Source organism: Rhincodon typus, chromosome 13 (genome assembly GCF_021869965.1).
Source record: "Rhincodon typus isolate 14 chromosome 13, sRhiTyp1.1, whole genome shotgun sequence".
In the NCBI taxonomy this organism is placed as follows: Eukaryota; Metazoa; Chordata; class Chondrichthyes; order Orectolobiformes; family Rhincodontidae; genus Rhincodon; species Rhincodon typus.
This window is the reverse complement of record NC_063344.1, coordinates 15,930,959-15,950,491: the sequence shown is the minus strand read 5'-3', so window position 1 is coordinate 15,950,491 and position 19,533 is coordinate 15,930,959. Positions and strand designations below refer to the sequence as shown.

The 19,533-nt window shown below is 39.7% G+C and overlaps 1 protein-coding gene across 1 annotated transcript in view; it reads right to left on the bottom strand.

Moving 5' to 3' along the window:
• The window catches only part of LOC109927648 (extracellular calcium-sensing receptor-like), a 216,078-nt gene extending 196,947 nt beyond the window's left edge, over positions 1 to 19,131 (bottom strand). Inside the window, exons 1-5 of the mRNA XM_048604170.1 lie at positions 19,055 to 19,131; positions 15,481 to 15,772; positions 12,613 to 13,446; positions 11,839 to 12,066; positions 10,255 to 10,378 (exon numbers count right to left, since the gene is read on the bottom strand). Coding sequence (XP_048460127.1) covers positions 10,255 to 10,378; positions 11,839 to 12,066; positions 12,613 to 13,446; positions 15,481 to 15,772; positions 19,055 to 19,116 — 1,540 coding nt within the window. The 5' untranslated portion in view covers positions 19,117 to 19,131. The remainder of the gene's footprint in view (positions 1 to 10,254; positions 10,379 to 11,838; positions 12,067 to 12,612; positions 13,447 to 15,480; positions 15,773 to 19,054) is intronic.
• Between the last annotated feature and the right edge of the window lie 402 nt (positions 19,132 to 19,533).

Genomic DNA, 19,533 nt, shown 5'->3' with positions numbered 1-19,533 from the left:
GTATGAGTTTGCACTGCCAAGAGCGTTAAGTCATCCTTCCCACGACCATTTTATTTTTATCACCTCTTGGACTAAGTTACCTTCATAACAACATTAAGCAATATCAATAAGTCTTATCAACCACGGCAATCTTGTTACAATCAATTTGAAATATGATTTGAGCAAACGCAGCAAATTTCCGACGCTTTCAGACAATTAACATCCTGAAAACCCAGGGGAAGATATTTAATTGGTAAGGGCATTACTGTCGCTCACAGCAAATGTTGAGGGGAGTCTGTTCACGAAATAAAACAATTCTTGCTGTAGTTCTTGCCCGTCTGAGTTTAATATGAAACAATCAATCTCTTAATAACAGTTGACAAATAAGACTCACGTTTATGGATTATTGAAATTACTAAATCAGCGAAACAATCTTTAATTAAAGAGAGCGTTAATTAGTTAAAAACGTTATGACTCTACAGGATCCGATTATAACCCTGTGTATTTTGAATGAGCATGACTATTGACATGTTTCAGAGCAGCTGTAATTTCAAAACTAAATCAGAAATTTCTGGTGAAACTTAGCAGGTCCGATAGATGTGGCAAAAACGCAGTTAACGTTTTGGGTCTGGTGACACTTCATCCTGTGACTGGAGTCACTGGTCTAGAAACGTTAACTCTGCCTTCTCTCCAAAGTTCCTGATAGTCCTACCTTCGTTTCGCCAGCAATTTCTGTTTTTTCATTCAGATCTCCAGCACCTACAATTGTTTGCTTTATTTCAGTTCAAATTTCAGTTGATGCAATGGGCTACAATTAAACAGTTTTTCCTTTTAATCAAATCTTCATTAGTTCTCTGAACAATGTGTAATATCTTGACCTCAAAATTAGGATTACAAAATAACAGCCTCAGTTATGATGTAACAAAATAACAAGCCTACTTTTTATCTAAAGGCAGATGCAATGGTGAAAGGCTATTCGATTGCTAAAAGAGCGCCTTTTTCTCAACATAAGTCTGCAATGTTTTAAATGTTCGAGGACAATAAAAATTTTCACTGACTTTCTGCACTTTCCAACTTCCGGTTGACGTTGAAAGGAAAGATCTGGATGATCAACAATGGTATGCACACTGAAAACTCCGCCAATAAATATGTCACCTCCCCTAAACAATCCAACCAAGTCATCATTTTCCCATGGCTTGCAGATTGGTTCATTCTTCAAAAGCACGGAAGCAACAAGGAACAACGATAAAAGCAATAAAAAAATACAGTGCATTGTTAACATTAAAAATAACTGATTTTCTGAAAGCAACAATCTGTTTTTATATTATTCCATGTAATGACAATTTGCAAAACATCTATAAATAGATTTATATCACAACGTTCATACTCCCAACAGAAAACAAATAATAACTTATCCTTGCCTGGGGTGCAGTGGCAGAAAATGAAGGAACAAATTATAATGGTACCATTGCGCCGTGGTGAACATGCAAACATTTACCGTCATTTTCCAAATGCTATCCAGCAGACAAAGAGTTTTACAATATGCACGCATTAACCAATGGGTTGCAATGATTGTGCATGTCACGCTTCTTTCAAGACTAGTTGGATTAAAAAAAAGAACGGTACTTATCACTTCTGAAGGAAACAGCATTTCAATAAAATATATATCTGCCTTCTTTGCAGTGATCATTCCATTTCATCCGTAACGACATTTGATAGCTTCTGAAAACTGACATAAAGGAATATTAATTCCTCATATCATTTTTAATTCTAAACCCCATGTCTAGTTGACAAGTGAGCACGCAATTGATAGGCAACATTATGTTATTTACTGATAGTACAAAAGTATTAATAAATTCAGTGGGAGTGAGCCAACTGAAGCTTCTAGGACACTTTTCCATTAAGGCAGACCTCTATATCAGTTACATCTTTCCGCACAGTCCTGATGTTTTATGTACAATACTGCCAATCGCTGACTTGGATATACTCAACAATTACAGCACTCTGGGATTGATAATTCCGCAGGTTCAGAGACCTTGACCTATAACCTCAGTCCTAAATATCTAACATTTTATTCGGAGACTATCCACTCGTTTTACACACCAGCAGTTCTGGAAAATATCTTCCAAGCATTCATTCAGTCAATTCCTTTACTATTTTAGGTTTATCAATTAAATAGAATGCTGAATTTAACCTCACAGAACAATTCTCTCATCTCAGACATTGATGTACTCAAGCTTCAATACATTCCCGTTATGGCAAGAATGTCTTTTCCTAGGTAGGGAAACCAAATTGCACACAATATTCCAGATGCAGTCTAATGAATCTCTCTAAGGCTTCTGTACTTTCAAATCTCATTTGAAATAAAGGCTATGGTACAATTCCTGTTTCAGTTCCTTGCTGTATCTTTCACGCTAGCTCTCTGTGATTCAGGTATTTGTATGCACAGGTTCTTAGAATTCCATTATCTTCCAGTCTCTCGCCATTTAAATATACATTTTGCTTTTTGGTGCTCCTTATCAAGATAGATAATGTCAATTTTATACATATGACATTCTATGTGCCATGTTCTTGCCCATTAACTGAACATTAAAATTTGCAGCCTCTGTGTCAGCTCTGTGCAGCCGCATCAAGTTCCTTGGCAAACTATTAAAACATATAGGGGTCTTAAGGAGGTTGACAGGGTAAATGCCGAGAGGATCTCCCCTTACGGGAGAACCTAGGACTATATGGCATAGCCCCAGAATTGAGCGACCTCAATTTAAGAATGAGATAAGGAGAAATTTCTTCACACAGAGTCATAGAGAAATATAGCATGGAAACAGACCCTTCAGTCCAACTTGTCTGCACCAATCAGACATCCCAATCTGACCATCCATTGTGAGACTTTGGAAAACTGTTCCAAAGACAAATGTGGGGCGAGACAACTTGCGTTATTTGAAACTGAGATTGATCGAATTTTGATCAATAGGGGAATGAAAGTTTATTGGGAAAGGATAGGAGGGTGGACATAAGAAGTGTATCATCAACTAGGATCCTATTGAATGGTCGAGCACACTGAAGGGGTCAAATGGTCTACCCCTGCTCCTATTTCCTATGGTCTTTGTCTATCATTAAATGGTCCGCAAACATGGAAGTTTTACATTCGGTTCTGTCATCTAAGCCATTGAAAGCGACTTATAGCAGTAGAGGTCCAAGGTACTTTCTGTATCCCTCTTCTTATAGCCTTTCAAGTCAAATATGCCATCCTTATACCTTCTCTGATTTCTCTTCATTATCTGATCTCTAATGTGTTATGGCCGTACAATGAGCACATATTTTCTGTAATGACTTCATGTGCAATACCTTGTTGAATTCTTTGTAAAAATCCAAATGCACCATTTTCACCGATTTCTCTTTTGATCCCATTAGTGCCATTGTCAAGGCATTGGAACAAATTCATCAAATGATGTTTTCCTTTCATAAATCCACATTGCCTCTGGTAAGGGAGATCTTTATGTTCGAAGAGTTTTGTAATTATTCTCCGTCAATAGCATAATAATTGGTCTTTTGCTTTAGTTTGTTTTCTCTCGAGCTCCTTCCTTGAATATCCAGGTACTTTTCATCTAATTTAAGATGCACTGACCTGTTCCTGGATCTAAGAAAAAGCAAAAGATCAAAAGTAATTCATCTACTGTATTTGTAAGCACCAATTTTAGGGTGTAGGTAATCAAGTCTGAGTTTTTGTTCAACATTCACCCTAGCAACTTTGCTATCCTAAGAATCATCATCCTATCTAGACCCAATATTCCGCACCAGTTCTGGATTTCTTTTAATGTCATCTACCATGAGAACATTCAGAAAACACTTCATTAATATTTCAGCCACATTATTATGCATCATTATAATCACTTGTCTTACTGCCACAGAACCCATATTTGCTATCAGTAATCCATTTCTTTTCACATACCTGTTGAAATTTTCACAGCTGATGTTATGTGCAGTGATCTAGTTTGAACTCATTTTTTAAACTTTTTCTGACCAATTTTGTCAATCATCCTTTGCTGAATTTTAAAACGTTATAAGTTCTCAGGTGTGTTATCTTTTGGCAAAACTAAAAGCCTCACATTTAATCTGGTATGATATTAAACTTCTTTCATTATCCCCAGTCGGAGCATACTTCGGGTGCGGTATTACTAGCAATTCTGGGAAAGCTTGTAAATTGATGAGATCTAACTTAAACATGAAGATAGGCTGCCTATGAATCAGAGCTTTCATTTTGTACAAATTTAATAAGTTTGTGGATGACACAAAGGTTGGTGGAATTGTGGATAGCGATGAAGACCGTCAAAGGATACAGCAGGATATAGATTGGTTGGTGATTTGGGCAGAGATGGCAGATGGAGTTTAATCCAGAAAAATGTGAGGTCATGCATTTCAGAAGGTCTAATCCAGATGGAAAATACACAGTAAATGGTAGAACCCTTAAGAATACTAATAGGCAGAGGGATATGGGTGTACAGGTACACAGGTCACTTAAAGTGGCAACGCAGGTGGAAAAGGTAGCCAACAAGGCATACGGCATGCTTGCTTTCGTCGGCCGGGGTACTGTGTTTAAAAATTGTAATGTTGGTAATGTTGCAGCTTTATAGAACTTTTGTTAGACTGCATTTGGAATATTGTGTTCAATTCTGATCACCAGACTACCAGAAGGATGTGATCGCTTTGGAGAGGATACAGAAAAGATTTACCAGGATGTTGCCTGGTATGGAGGGCATTAGCTATGAGGAGATGTTGGAGAAATTTGGTTTCTTCTCACTGGAACAACGGAGGTTGCGGGGCGACCTGATCGATGTCTACAAGATTATGAAGGGCATGGACACAGTAGACAATCAGAAGCTTTTCCCAGGGTGGAAGAGTCAGTTACTAGGGGGCATACGTTTAAGTTGCGAGGGGCAAGGTTTAAAGGTGATGTGCGAGGCCAAGTTTTTCCACACAGAGGTGGTGTGTGCCTGGAACACGCTGCCAGGGGAGGTAGTGTAAGCGGATAATAGTGGCTTTTAACAGGTGTCTCGACAAATACATGGATAGGATGGAAATACAGGAATACGGTCCCCAGAAGGGTAAAGAGTTTTAGTTGTGACGGGCAGCATGTTGGTGCAGGCGTGGAGAGCTGAAGGGCCTGTCTCTGTGCTGTAATTTTCTTTGGTCTTGTTCGAACAGACTAGGGCAGAGGGTCGTCACTGAGGAGCATTCTGAGAGAGGTCAGCTCAGTCACCACAACTGAAGTGAATCGTGAAAGAACCCGGTGTCAAGGAACCGTGAGTCCCAAACATCACATTACTGTGGTGTTTCCATCCTTCTCTCCTCCTCTAACCGAAAAAAAAGAGAGAAAGCTTCCAGGAACTTACCTCCAGAGCAGGCGGCAGTCCGAGGGCCGAGACCCAGGAACCAGTGAGGGGCTCAACAGCTTGTGGAGAGAAGGTGCGTGAGATCGCAGAGTGATGTCACAGCTAAACTGGTATGTGACTGGCTGTTTGATGGGTCAGTTTAACTCTTCAATTTTCTATTGTAACCGAATAACCTGTTGAGAATTGGATTAATGTTTTCTAGTGTGTAATTTTTGGGTTAATTGAAGGGATAGCAGGCCAGCTCAATGAAGTGGTTGCTCCACCTGTAATATGTGGGAGTTCTTGGATGCTGATTGCATTGATTAGTAACACATGTGGAAGAGGTGCCGTCATTATCTCCAACTCGAGCACTGGGTTATGGAGTTTGAGTGACGTCTGGAGGCACTGAGGAGCATCTGGGAGAATGAAAGTTATGTGGGTAGCCTGTACAAGGCGGTAGTCACCCCACAGTGTATAAGGGTGCAGGACATATGGAATGGGTGACACTCGCACACAATCATAAGGTGAGGCAAGTAGTGCAAGAGTCCCCCAAGGCCATCCAATAGCCAACCGGTACTCTGTGCTGAGTTCTCGTGATGGTGATACTGTCTCAGGGAATTGCAGCCAAAGCCAAGCCCGCAGCACTGCAGGTTGCTCGACTGCTCAGACGGGTGAGAAAAAGATGGTTAGGACCGTGGTGATAGGAGACCCAAAGGGTGAGGGAACAGCGAACAACAAGATAGTGTGAAGCCTCCTTAGTACACGGGACCTGCAGGGTACTGCGTGTCTGCAGAGCATTTAGGGAGTGATTGAAGGGAACCAGCTAATGGTCGTGGTAAACGTTGGTACCAACAACATAGGTACTAAGAAAGATGACGCCCTGAAGGCTGAGTTTAGAGAGTTAGGAGCCAGATTGAAAGCCATGACGTCAATGGCAGTAAACACCGATTACTACCTGTGCCACATGCTAGTGAGGTTAGGAATTGCTGATTAGACAGTTTAATATGTGGCTGAGGCAGTGGTATAAAAGGGAGGGCTTTTGGTTTTAGATAAATTGCATAATTATCAATTGCATACAACGTGGCAAAGATTAGTGGGAAAATAGATTTTTGAGAAATCTTTAAATGTCAACAGATCGCCACGAGAAAAGCGATAAAGAAAAGTAAGATGGATTATGAAAGCAAATTAGCTCAGAATATAAATACAGATAGCAAAAGTTTCTCGAAATAACTAAAATGAAAAACAGAGACTAAGATAAACATTAGTCATTTAAAGAACGAGAAAAGAGATTTAATCATGGGAAATGAAGAAATGGCTGAGGTGCAGAACAGGTATTTTGTGTTGGTCTTCACGGTGGAAGGCACAAATTCCATGCCAATATTCGATTTTAAGGAGGCTATGGAGGGTGAGGACCTAAAAACGATAATTGTCACTAATGAGGTAATGTTGGGCAAGCTAATGGGGCCAAAGGTAGGCAAGTCCCCTGGCCTGATGGAGTGCATCACAGTATAGTATAGAGATGGCAGGGAAAATAGCAAATGTGCTTGTGGTAATTTATCTAAATTTGGTGGAATATGCAGGGGTTCCAGCAGATTGGAAACTAGCAAATGTGATGCCACTGCTTAAAAAAAATGAGGCAGACAAAAGGCAATTAATTATAGACCAATTGGTTTAACTTCTGTAGTGGAGAAAATGTTTGAATCCATCATCAAAGAAGAAATAGTGAGATATCTGAATAGCAATTGTCCCATTGCACAGATGCAGAATGGGTCCATGAAAGGCAAGTTATGTTTAATTCACTGGAATTCTTTGAGGACATTATGAGCACAGTGGACAGGGGGAACCAGTGGATGTGGTGTATCTGGAATTCCAGAAAGCATTCAACAAGGTGATGCACAAAAGGCTGCTGCATAAGATAAAGGTGTACAGTGTTACAGGTAATGTATTAGCATGTATAGAAGATTGGTTAACGAACAGAAAGCAAAGAATGGGAATAAATGAGTCTTTTTCAGGTTGGCAATCAGTAGCTAGTGGTGTGCCTCATCGATCAGTGTTGGGACCGCAATTGTTTACCATTTACATACATGATTTAGCGATGAGGATCAAGTAGAGTGTGTCAAAGTTCGCACAAGAATTTTGTATATATAAGAATATATAAGAAGAATGTAGGTCCATTATATGCAGAGTTAGTAGAATTCATTAGGGGAAGCAGAGAATTGGCAGAGAAGGTAATTGATTAATTTGTGTCTTTTTTCATTGAGGACGATATAAATAATCTCCCGGAATTCGAGATCCAAATTACGACACAGAGTGAGGAATTGAAAGAAATTAATGTTAGTATGAAGATTGTAGTGGAAAAATTAAGGGGGCTGAAATGGTAAAAGTACTCACGAGCTTAGACTCAAAGTCGCAGACTATTGAGGGAGGTGGCTGTAGTTGCTTGATGCATTTGTGATCACCTTCAAAAATTCTCTTGATTCTAGAATTATCCCTACAGATGTCAAAATTATATACCATTCAACCAATAAATGTTAATGCATTATCATCATATCCGGGTTTACAAATTGACATAAATGTATTGGGCAATTAACTGTTCTGTTGCACTTGCATATTCTTGATAAAAATCAAATAAAACCACGTGAAATTGGAGCTGAAGTAGGCCATTCAGCCCAGTGAATCTGTTCTGTCATTCAATGAGATCATGGCTGATCTGACAATATTCAACGCCACTTTCCTGCATTTTTCTTATCACCCTTATTGTTTAACTTATTGTTTAAAAATCTGTCTATCTCAGCCTTGGGTATACTGAATGGCTCAGCCTTTACATCCCACTATTCGGAGATTATGCCCTCTAGTACTCCCACAAAAGGAAAAAAAACGTTTCCCTACCTGCCTTGTCAAGTTGCCTAAGAATCTTATATGTTTTAGTTAAGCCATCTCTCATTCTGCTAAATTCCAATAAGGAAGGCCCAACCTCCTCAACCCTTCCTCATAAGGCAGTCCTTCCATGCCTGTTGTCAGCCTGGTGAAACTTCTCTGCATTGCCTCCATTGTCAGTATGCCTTTCCTTAGATGAAAGGCCCAAAACTGTTCGTAGTATTCAAGTGTAGTCTGAACGGAGCCTTGTATACTTTTAGCAAAACCCGTCTATCGTTATACACCTGTCCTTTTGAAATAAGGTCAACATTCCTTTTATCTACAACAGTGTGCATTGAACTTGAATGATTGCTTTTTGTGATTCATGAACAAGGACTCCTAAATCTATGCAGTTTTCTGCAGCCTTTCTCCAATTAAATATTATTCAGGTATGAAGGCAAAACAAATTTGGTAAAAGAAGCAGTATCATTTCACAGCACTTCAAGTTCGTCTAAAAAAAAACAAAATGCAATGCTTCCTTCTCAGCTTGGTATGCACATTGTACGAGAAGCACTGTCCGGTCCATTCATGGCTTCTTAAAGGAATGGCTCCCATTAGAGCCCTGTCCTGTTTCAGAAAGTTCCTTCTCCGCCTGTCCAATGATAATTCTAATTGCGAAATAACTCGTGAACATTTAAAAGGTGATATCTGGATTTTAAACCATGCAGGCAGTATAGTAGATCGTAATGTTACAAAGCTTCAAAATAAAAGGTTTACATCTTTTTGCAGATCATATAGTTTATTCTAATGTAAAATATTGTCAAATATGTATCAACAACATTTATGCCAAGTGAAAAACTATGCTTCATAAACTACATCACCACATTTGAAGGAATAACTAATGATCCTTGGAAGTCGTTTTATCCATCATGTGCTTCTTTGTATTTCTGTCTTTTCTCAGCAGGATAATGTAACACTTACGGGCAAAAATACAGAAACCTAGTCCATAGCTGGATGCTAAAATCGCAAAGACTTGCACAGCTACAGCATATTTACCAGGGGAGCTGATATACGCTGGAATAAAAGTTATCCACACAGCGCAAAAGATAAGCATGCTGAAAGTTATGTGTTTAGCTTCGTTGAAATTGTTTGGAAGTTGTCGAGCAAGAAAAGCAACCACAAAACACACACAAGACAGAAATCCAATATAACCCAGTACACAATAAAAGGCTATCGGCGAACCTACATTGCATTCAAAAACAATTATTTCGCTGAAATAATCGCTATTCTTTAAAGGGTAAGGAGGTGACGTTCTTAGCCAGACTGCGCATATTAAACATTGCACCAAGTGTAAGGATTCACACCGATAGACGCTGCTGTGAAGGTCCAAACCACCCCATTGTGTTATTTCTGGGAAGGACCGCATTAAATGCCATCACCACAACAACTGTTTTACTCAAAACACACGAAATGCAAAGAACAAAAATGACACCAAATGCTGTGTGACGCAATATACAAGACCAGGTGGAAGCTTCTCCAAGGAATGTCACTGAGCACAGAAAACACAGAGTTAATGCACAAAGAAGCAAAAAGCTCAACTCGGAGTTGTTGGCTTTAACAATTGGAGTATTTCTGTGAACATAAAACAAAACAAGTACACCGATTGTGATGGAGGCTCCGAGAAATGCCAAAGTCACCAAAATAATCCCCATCAGATCGCCAAAAGAAAGAAACTCAATGTCCTTCAATATGCATTCGTCTCGTCTCCAGTTGGACCGGTATTCCCACGGACATTTAATGCAATCTGGTGAATCTAAATGAAAGAAAATAAACTTGTATTGGAAAATGAATATAATTTTTACAAAACACACCACAGTGTTAACACTCAATAATTCAGTTCTTAACATTTCAGTCAGTTAGATTGCCCCTGCGTTCTATTCGCCATTTATGTTCTGTGATTCCAGTAAAACCACAAAGGCCTTCTAAAATTCTGAAATCCTCTGTCAGCAAGCAAGCAATTACAGCAGTCAATCGTCCTGCTGGTGCTTACCAGTGGTGTTGCTAATTTCACCATTAGCGCATTTAATGCAGTCAAAGCAGCAAAGAGATTGTCCTTTCCTTGTTGCTTTCCTTGTTCCATTGGGGCAGCTTTCGGAACAAACTGCTCTTGGAACCTAATTATGAAGAAGAAGAAGTTATAGTTCTGTATTTACTAACTGATATTCAACATTTGACAATTTTCTTTAAGAAAGAGGGATGCAGGAAATTGCTCTTTAACATTGCAGATGGTACCATTGTTGTAATTATAACATTAACGTGATGACGCGCTAATTTAATCTTTGGGAAATTATTGGAATGGGCATTTAAGAAACCAAGTTGGATTTGTTTATGGGATGTGGACAAGGCCACAATTTGTTCCTGATCCCTCAATGCGGTTTATTTGGCTATTTCTGAGAATGGGACAAAAAGCGACAGCAGATTCCCTTTCCGAAAGAATATTATTGGATCAGACGTGTTTTTACAAGAACCGTTAGTGTGCTAGATTTTCACTCAAGACGTTATGGAATTCAAATTTCATTATCTGAAAGGATCGTTCCTGGAACATTAGCCTGGTGCTCTCTGTTTCTATCCTTGTTGCGATGTTACTACTGACTCCTTTCTAAATGCAAGCTCTGCTTCACAAGTTTAGCAGCTTTTTTCTTCGCCATGTAATTAACTTTTTGTCAGGAAATTAAATAATAAAAGATGAAATTTTCGCCTTTATATCTAGAGAACTGGGACAGAAAAAGAAGGACGTTTTTCAACAATTATATAAGACCATTGTTAGGCCATATCTGTGGAAATTACATTCAGCGTTGGCTCTGCAGCTTAGTACAGATGGATTGACTTTGGAAACGGTGCAGCCCATATCACCAGAAAGCTACCAAAGGTGGCATAGTGGTTCATGGGGGAGTTTGCTTGAACTAAACTTGCATTCCCTAAAATCTCAAAGCTAAAACAGGATTTGGTTCGTGCTTTGGTTAGATTTAAAGGAATTAAAGTCAAAGAGTCATCAATCATAGAAACAGGCCATTCGGCCCAACATGTCTACACCAACTGCATTTATCCCATTTACCTGCATTTGGTCCATAGCCTAATGAACATTTTAAGTGCACCTCCCAAAGTGTCATAAATGTTGTGAGCGTGCCTGTCTCCACCGTCCTTTCAGGCAACATGTTTCATTCTCTGCCACCTTCTCGATGAAATCATTTTTCCCCAGCTTTCCTCGTCATCGTAAACTTATACCTTCTGATTTTAGAAACGTCTACCGTGTGTAAAGATTCTGACGACGTGCCGTGTCTATGCCTCTCATGACTGTGTATACCTCAATCAGAAAACCCCAACCCTCCCCCAATCTTCTCTCCTCCACGGAAAAAAAACCGTAGCTAATCCGGCTAAGGAAGTCGATCCGTTCTGAGGAAGGGTGACCGGACCTAAAACGATAACTCTGTTTTTTTTTTCTTCCTTCACAGATGCTACCAGACCTGCTGAGTTTTTTCAGCAACTTTGTTTTTGTAGCTAATCTGGCTATCTACTGAGATTTGTTATAATTGATGGATGGGGACTTTTCAGCTCGCTGCCATAATATCCATACCGTAATTTGGCCTCCACTCCATACAATTGCTTCATCCTTTACTATAATTTCTTGGCCTGGTGTGCCTGAGCCGTCATAGACTCCAACACCGACGATGTCCACGCCGCCAGCCGCGTTGGGTTGCCAGTTTACAATGTCATAGGTGGCCACTGGATCTCCGTTATTATCAAAATGGACGTTTTCATCAATTTTGGTCGTGAAATTGACTGTTTTCATATAATGCAGTAGCTTTAAAATGGAGGAAAAAAATCAGAAGTTGACAATCTGTGTTTAGAATAAAATTTGAACTATATAAAAGCGTGTTAGTACTCATTTGCTTTTCATACTGGAATCGAAAATCATTTAGAAATGTACATACATTCAGAATGTGCCCCTTGAGATGGGAATACTAGACTATAATAGCAAAGTCACTGAGCTAGTTAATTAGAGCCCGGTAGAAATATTATGGCAATTGATGGAATTTAGGTGCAGTTAATAAATCCGAATTTAAAAATATTCTCGGTAATGGTGACCGTGAAATCATTGTCGATTGTTGAAAAGTCCATCTTGTGCAGTAATGTTAATTCGGGAAGGAGGTCTAACGTTATGACATCGTCAGCCCTACAAGCGATTCCAGACATAAACAATTTTGACTTTGACGTATCCTGTGAAATGGCCAAGCACCGTGCATAGTTCAAACACAGTCAGGAATGAGTAATAAATGTTGCCCTCATTGAAGACGCCTATGCCGCATGAAAGAATAAGCAAAAAAAAATGGTCTAACTGACCTCTTACCTGCCACGGTTGGAAACTTGAGATATTTGCGCAAGTATTTTCGGAAAATGGTCCTTTGCCAGTTTTACACGACAACATGTCATGGAGAGCGTGGGCAATGGCATATATAGCTTTATATACATTGTAAGTAACCCGGTACTGTGAGACATCAGTAAGTTCATTGTGCGTCATCCGTAAACTCTCTCTTCCGGTACATTCCTTCCACTTGTTGGAGGGAACTTGATCCGTTCTGTTATCTGTGCCCCTCAACGCACAGCCGAAAGTTAATTCCCAAAACTCTTTCACTAACCGGTTGCCTGGATATATGGATGGATGGACGTCCAAAAGAAATTCTCTCAGTCCTGGTATATTTACCTGGTGAATTGCAACTCCGATTGTGCCAGAGACAAAGCGCCTGCTTTCTTCCTGGGGCAGAAATTGTGTGGATACCCAAGCCTCGCTTCCTATCCATTGTATACCAGTCACGTTCTGTTGAGCAATCTCACTGAATAAAATGCTCATTTCCTCAGGTGCAACGAATGCCACAACAACTTTGGTTAAAGATTTCCGTACAGTATCTACGATTCGAAGTAGCTTGTCCCTGTGGTAGGTTCTGTGAATGGACTCAGAGAACGCAATGCAAACGCCCAATTGTTGGATAGTTTCGGTGAAAGCTTGCATCCCAAAGTTACCATAATCATCGTCGTTCCTAATTGTCCCGATCCATGTCCAACCAAAACGCTTTACTAGATGAGCTAAGGCTCTTGCCTGAAAATAGTCGCTCGGTATGGTTCTGAAAAACGATGGATATTCCTTCCTGTTACTCAGACATGCACAGGTGGAAAAGTAGCTGACCTGTGGATGATTAAAAGTGGAGCTTGTCATGATTTCCTATTTTCACACTGGTGATTTTTTATTCACTTGCAGAAAATCGTGGAAATAGTCAGGCCGGCTGCGGCAATGAAAATGTGTGAACATTACAGAAAATCATGAGGAAAATTTAACACTGGAACATTAAATTTCCTCATATCGAAACGTTCGGGAAGAAACTGCTCGATGTTTCTAAGGTTTGGAGGAAATTTAGGAGAAACTTACGAGAGTGATAGTGGAGTGTGGACTATTGGGCTTCAGTTACAAGGAACTTTTAGGTCGACCGGTACTACTCTTTCCTGGAATGAAGACATTAATGTAATATCAACTCGAAGGGAAACATCGAAAGGTTTTAGGACAATTGCAGAGGAATAAGATTAATTGCATTAGTAGTTTGAAATGCTACAGCTCAATTCATCATTTTCTATGTGGAATGGTTCTCTGACTCAAAGATGGGCGATACTTAATATTTTCTTCATTGCCTCCGTTTCTGTTAATGTTGCAGTGCATTTAGAATTAAGGTGCGACACAGGGAATACGCCAAGTCACATTCAAGCTAATGGAGTGTTTTCTTTAAGTGAGGCAAGGAGAATTGAATGCAAAAATACATTACTTGCAATGTTACCCAACAGAGAACACAAGAAACAGCAATCTGAGAAATAGACCGAGTTACTTTTCAACCGAAATCACGATCAGACAAGTAAATGCTTCATGAATTTACATCCTGTCTCCATGCCTTGCCGACATATTTCAACATGATATCAGTTAAAACTGATTTCATTTATTTAAGATATCTTTAAATGCAAGAAACCGGGTATCAAAACGGAATTTCACAGAACTTTACAGTTGGAAAGCAATCCATTCCGACTCAGTTCTGCACTCACGTCTGTATTCACAGGACACCCACATTTCTTTATCCTAACTCATCAATGTCCTTCATTCCTTCATCCGTGCGCACTTCACCAGCTTCCCCTTAAATGCAACGATTCTACTCAGCTTCACCATTTCATGCGGCATTGCATTCATTTTTTTTATTTAAGAAAGAAAGTCTGAAGAATTCTTTCTGGGATTTATTTGTGACGATCTCCTTTTTAAGCTTCCTTCTGCTTCCACAAATGGGAGGACTTTTTCCAACTCCCTCCTATCGAAACCCTTCTTAAAGTTAAAATACAAGTTCACTTTCAATCCCCTCTTTTCTAGACAAAAGAGCCATTGGATGTTCAATCTTTCCTGACTGAATTACAAAGTAACACCTAAATGATGCCATTATTCTTAGTAGTTAAAATAGCTCTGTCTGCATTTACTCATAATTTAGGTGTAAAATGAGAACACTATGATTTTACAAAGTTTTTTTTTAATTCATTCAAAGCATATGGGTGTCACTGGCCAGGCCAGCATGCTTAATTACCCAGAGGGCAGTTGAAAGTCACGCGGATTGCTGTGAGTCTGGAGGTACACGTAGGCCAGCGCAGGTAAAAATGGCAGCTTCGTCCCGCAAGAGCATTTGTGAACCAACGGGCTGTTATCCTGATGTGTTCAACATTAGGGTGTTATTTCAGATTTTTTTTATTTGAATTCAAATGTCACTCTTTACCGTGGCGGGATTCGAGCCAATGGATTCCATAGAAAAGGGGCTCCGGATGACCATTAGCTCAGCTCCTTATCTTTCCTATAGGTAGCGCTGGTACCACTGTCGTTATATAGAATATTAACGTGTAAATTTAATACCATTAAGAAAATATCTCGATTAGCATTTGAATTTATTAATGATAATAAAAAGGAATAAAAGTTAAATACTACAGATGTGGAAATCTGAAACAAACACAGAGAATGTTGCAGAACCTGTGGAGCATCTTCGTTTCTGAACAAGTCACATCGGATTTGAAACGTTAACTCCGTTTTTCTCCCCATAGATGCTGCCAGTCCTTCTGAATAAAATGAAATAGTCTGCCGTTTTGTCAATAATGCTGTTTACTGATCGTTACCTGTGGAATTTGGAGATTTATATGTGAGTCTTACCATTGGAATCCTGAACGGACCAATTAACGTGGCCATTGCTACAGACTGCGAGGATGCGGCATCACCCACAATGGCAGCGACAGTGGAAGACATCGTGCAAGCCAGTTTGGAGGAGGTGACTTCACCTCGGTTTAAAAACTGGAAAGTTGCTTTCAGAGTTAAAGATGGCATGGTACAAGTGTCATAAATTCGGTACCCCAGGGTAACGCTGGGAAGCAGCCTTGGGTTCTTGTTGATTTCTTCAATGGCAAAAATCATCGTCAGCGCGAAGCGCAAACCTCTCGTCCAAAAGCTGTAGAAAAATATTTTATTTTGCAAGTAGATAAAATTAATACTGACTTAGTGTCATTGTGTCACGGAGATATACAGCACAGAAACAGACTCTTCGGTTCAACTCGTCGCGCCGACCAGATATCCGAAATTAATCTTGTGCCGTTTGCCAGCATTGCGCCCATTTCCTTCTAAACCCTTTCCATTCATGCAGCCTTCCAGTTGCCTTTTAAATGGTCTAATTGTACCAGCCCCCGCCACCGCTTCTGGCGGCTCGTTCCAAACACGCACCACGCTCTGCCTGAACAATTTGCCTCTTAGGTCCCTTATAATTAGTTCTCCTCTCATATTAAACCTGTACCGTCTAATTCTGGACTCTCCTACCCTGGCGAAAAGGACCTTGACTAATCACTATATCCATGCTCCTCATCATTTTATAAACTTATTTAAGGTCACCCCTCAGCCAGCGACGCTCCAGAGAAAATAGTTCCAGCTTATTCAGCCACTCGCAAGAACTCAAACCCTCCAACCCTGGCAACATTCTTGTAAATCTTTTTCTCAACCCTTTCAAGTTTCTCGTTTTATGTCCGTAGTTATGATGACGTTAACGTTAATTTTGACCAACATATCATAATTGCAAGTCGTATAATATTTTGAGATAGTGCACTCAATAACAACGTTTCATTAAACCGTGCAAATAAATCTTCTTAAAATTAAAATCCAAGAAAATCAAACAGGCGATTGCATCTGCAGAAGCGCTTTCAAAAGGTTACGTTCATTGACAGATTCTCATACATTTTTGACAACAAAACAGTACTGTACACTTGTATCTAAAGTGTTATTACTTTATGATGTTTTTAAAATCCTGAAGAGTGTGTGGCTTTACTTCATCATTGACTTTAATAAATAAAATTGTGGTCAAACGATTCACAGTTAAAATGCTACGATTATGTTGTTTGACAGACCTTCAGCTGATTTTTTTCTATGTCTGGATTTTCGATGTGTGTGCCACCACCTGTGAGCATTCGTTGTTTCCTTTTCATTAGTCATTCTATAATATATCACCTCTGGCTCTCACTGTCTCCTCTAACGACCAGATCTCTTGAAGCTAGAGATTATGATGTCCAATGCGTACTTTGTTCCCACAGACTCGTATCTGCATCGAAAATCCAAGAATTTCACGCTGCTCCGATTTCACAGAGATCTTGCTGAACCGACTACGTCAATTCCCCATCCTGAGCATCAGTCCACTTCGGAAAAGGGCATTACAATCTTGAAGAAGAAGGTGACCTAATGCACAGATTTTCGATTGCAGGCACGCAACTGTGAACTTTGTTCAGGTTCTTTTCTTTTTATCATAAACAGTTCTGATAGAATAACTTTGGTTTGAAACGATTTGAATTGAACTTCGCTAACTCTCTCACTTCTGGTCCTCTGTTTATCTTTCTGCTCCTCACTTTCTAGTTCGTTTCTTTAGCTTTCTCCTCCAGACGATCTAGATTTGCTATTCTAAAAATATACTATCATCTCTGGACTACCAATCGAGGTAATGTTCGAGGGACCTGGGTTAAAATTCTGACACGGCAGATGTTGGAATTTGAATTCAATTTTTTAAAAATCTGGAGTTAACAGTCTAATGGTGATCATGAAACCATTGTTGATTGCCAAAAGAAGCCCAATTGGCCCACTAATGTCCATCAGGGTAGAAAACTACCGTCGTTACCTGATCTAGTCTACACGTGACTCCAGACCCACAGCAATGTGGTTGATTTTTAACTGTCCTCTGGGTATTTAGGCATGGATAATAAACGTTGGCCTCGCCAGCGTCGCCCACATCCCGTGATTGAACATTTTAAAAATCCTACATTCAAAAGATGGAATCCTCACCAATTTATTTTATTCCAGCTCACTTTAAAACAGTGTTTCTCACACCAATTCAGTCTAGTTTAGAAATTAAAGAGTAGACAATCCATCGCTCTCCTATCCTTCTCTTTTCTCACTGTTACAATTCAGAAGGTTTTAAAAATCACGTTTGGTGCCTCCCAGCTGTAATTTTCATTAAATCCGTGGTCACCGCTATTAGCGTTTGGTCCTTATCACATCCTGCACAATTGCATTTGACACATAGTCAGTGCTAAGACACCTTACTTGACACATCTCGCAAGAAAAATGATCCCGAAAGGCAAACGTGTTCTTGTCTGAAGGTGATATGAAGTCCTTCCGATGTCTGACCTGCTGAACGCTTCCACTTTCGTACTTCGGCTGTGTCTCGTTTTTGCTATAGCTCAGCTTCCAAGACTGGTGCACTTGTAGGAAGGACCACTACTAACACATAAAAGCACTGCTGCTAATTACACAGAGGCAGATACATACATGCGAAACGAATGACAGTAATAATGCAGCGAGATTTGCTTTAAAAGTTGTCCATATATATTTGAGTGAATAGGTAAGTCACAAAGGAATTGTGACTGCTTAAGAGCGGTGACTGAGTGTACAATTCGAGGTTGGAGTGCATGGTTCAATTAAATAATAACTTGCCAATTCCTAAGCATTGTCTTTGCATAATAGCTGACACATATTTCATATTTTCTTTCTGGGACAATAGCTATATTTATCTCAGTAAATATTTACAATCGAGTGTTGAGTGTCATCAGCTGCAATGTGTTAAGTCGCTTCTGGTTTTAATGTGGGTGGGACAAAAACATCGAATTCCCCGAGTATTTGCACAGTAACAATCTTGAAAGCTGGCCCTAAGATGTTTAGTTTGAAAATACACATCAAAATCTCTGATAACGAAACCTCCGCAAATCCGGGTGCTGTTCATGTCCATCTGGATTAAGAGATATAATTTCTAACCGCCGAAAACAATGACATCTGCTGTACCAATTGCTATAAATGAATCACTGCAACAGCCGTGCGTATAATTTAATCGAAAATTGCTTCAGTGGGCCGAATAAACTACGGATCTGTCGAGTCTGATTGTAACTCCTTGCAAGTGAACATGTTAAACACGTCAGTTGGGCCTTAAAAACGGCGGAGCTAGCGAATCACTACTAAAGCTTTTGGATTTTACAACCAATTCATTAAACTTCCAAGCCATGCTCAATATATATCTTAAAATTATAAACACGTAATAGCAGCGTCATGAATAACACTCTGGAACTACTGTTCATCCAACGATAGGATTTTGCAAAAGACGGTAAGACGACGACATGTATATTACATTGCACAAATGAAGCCTTCAATTCTCAACAGATATTTTGCAAAGTATGAAATGGTAGAAAACATCACAACTCTTGGAGACCTTTTACATTTTACCGCTTTTGATTGTTTTTGAAAAGAAAGATCCAGACGATCGATATTCATGTGCACACTGAAAACTCCGCCAAGAACAATATCACCTTCCTTAGTCAAGCCAAGCAAGTCATCAGTCCCCCATTGTTTGCAGTTTGGATTATTCTTCATCAGCGCAGAAGCAAGGAGCGATAACGATAAGACAAATGGCAGAACGCAACGCATTTTTACCGTTCAACTTGTGTCTCGTTTCATAGGGCAATCAATTATGCTTATATGTCCCAATACGTAATGACAATCCGTCAATCCGCTATCAATAGATTACTGGTGCGCTCAAAAAGTCCCAAGAGGAAACAAGCAATGATTCCAATTTGCCTGGGGTGCGCAAATAGCGTGTGAAGGAACAAATTGTAATCGTGCCCCTATTCCACCAAGTTCAAACTTAAACGTTTGCCATAGCTTTTCAATTGCAACTTAACAAATTTTCCA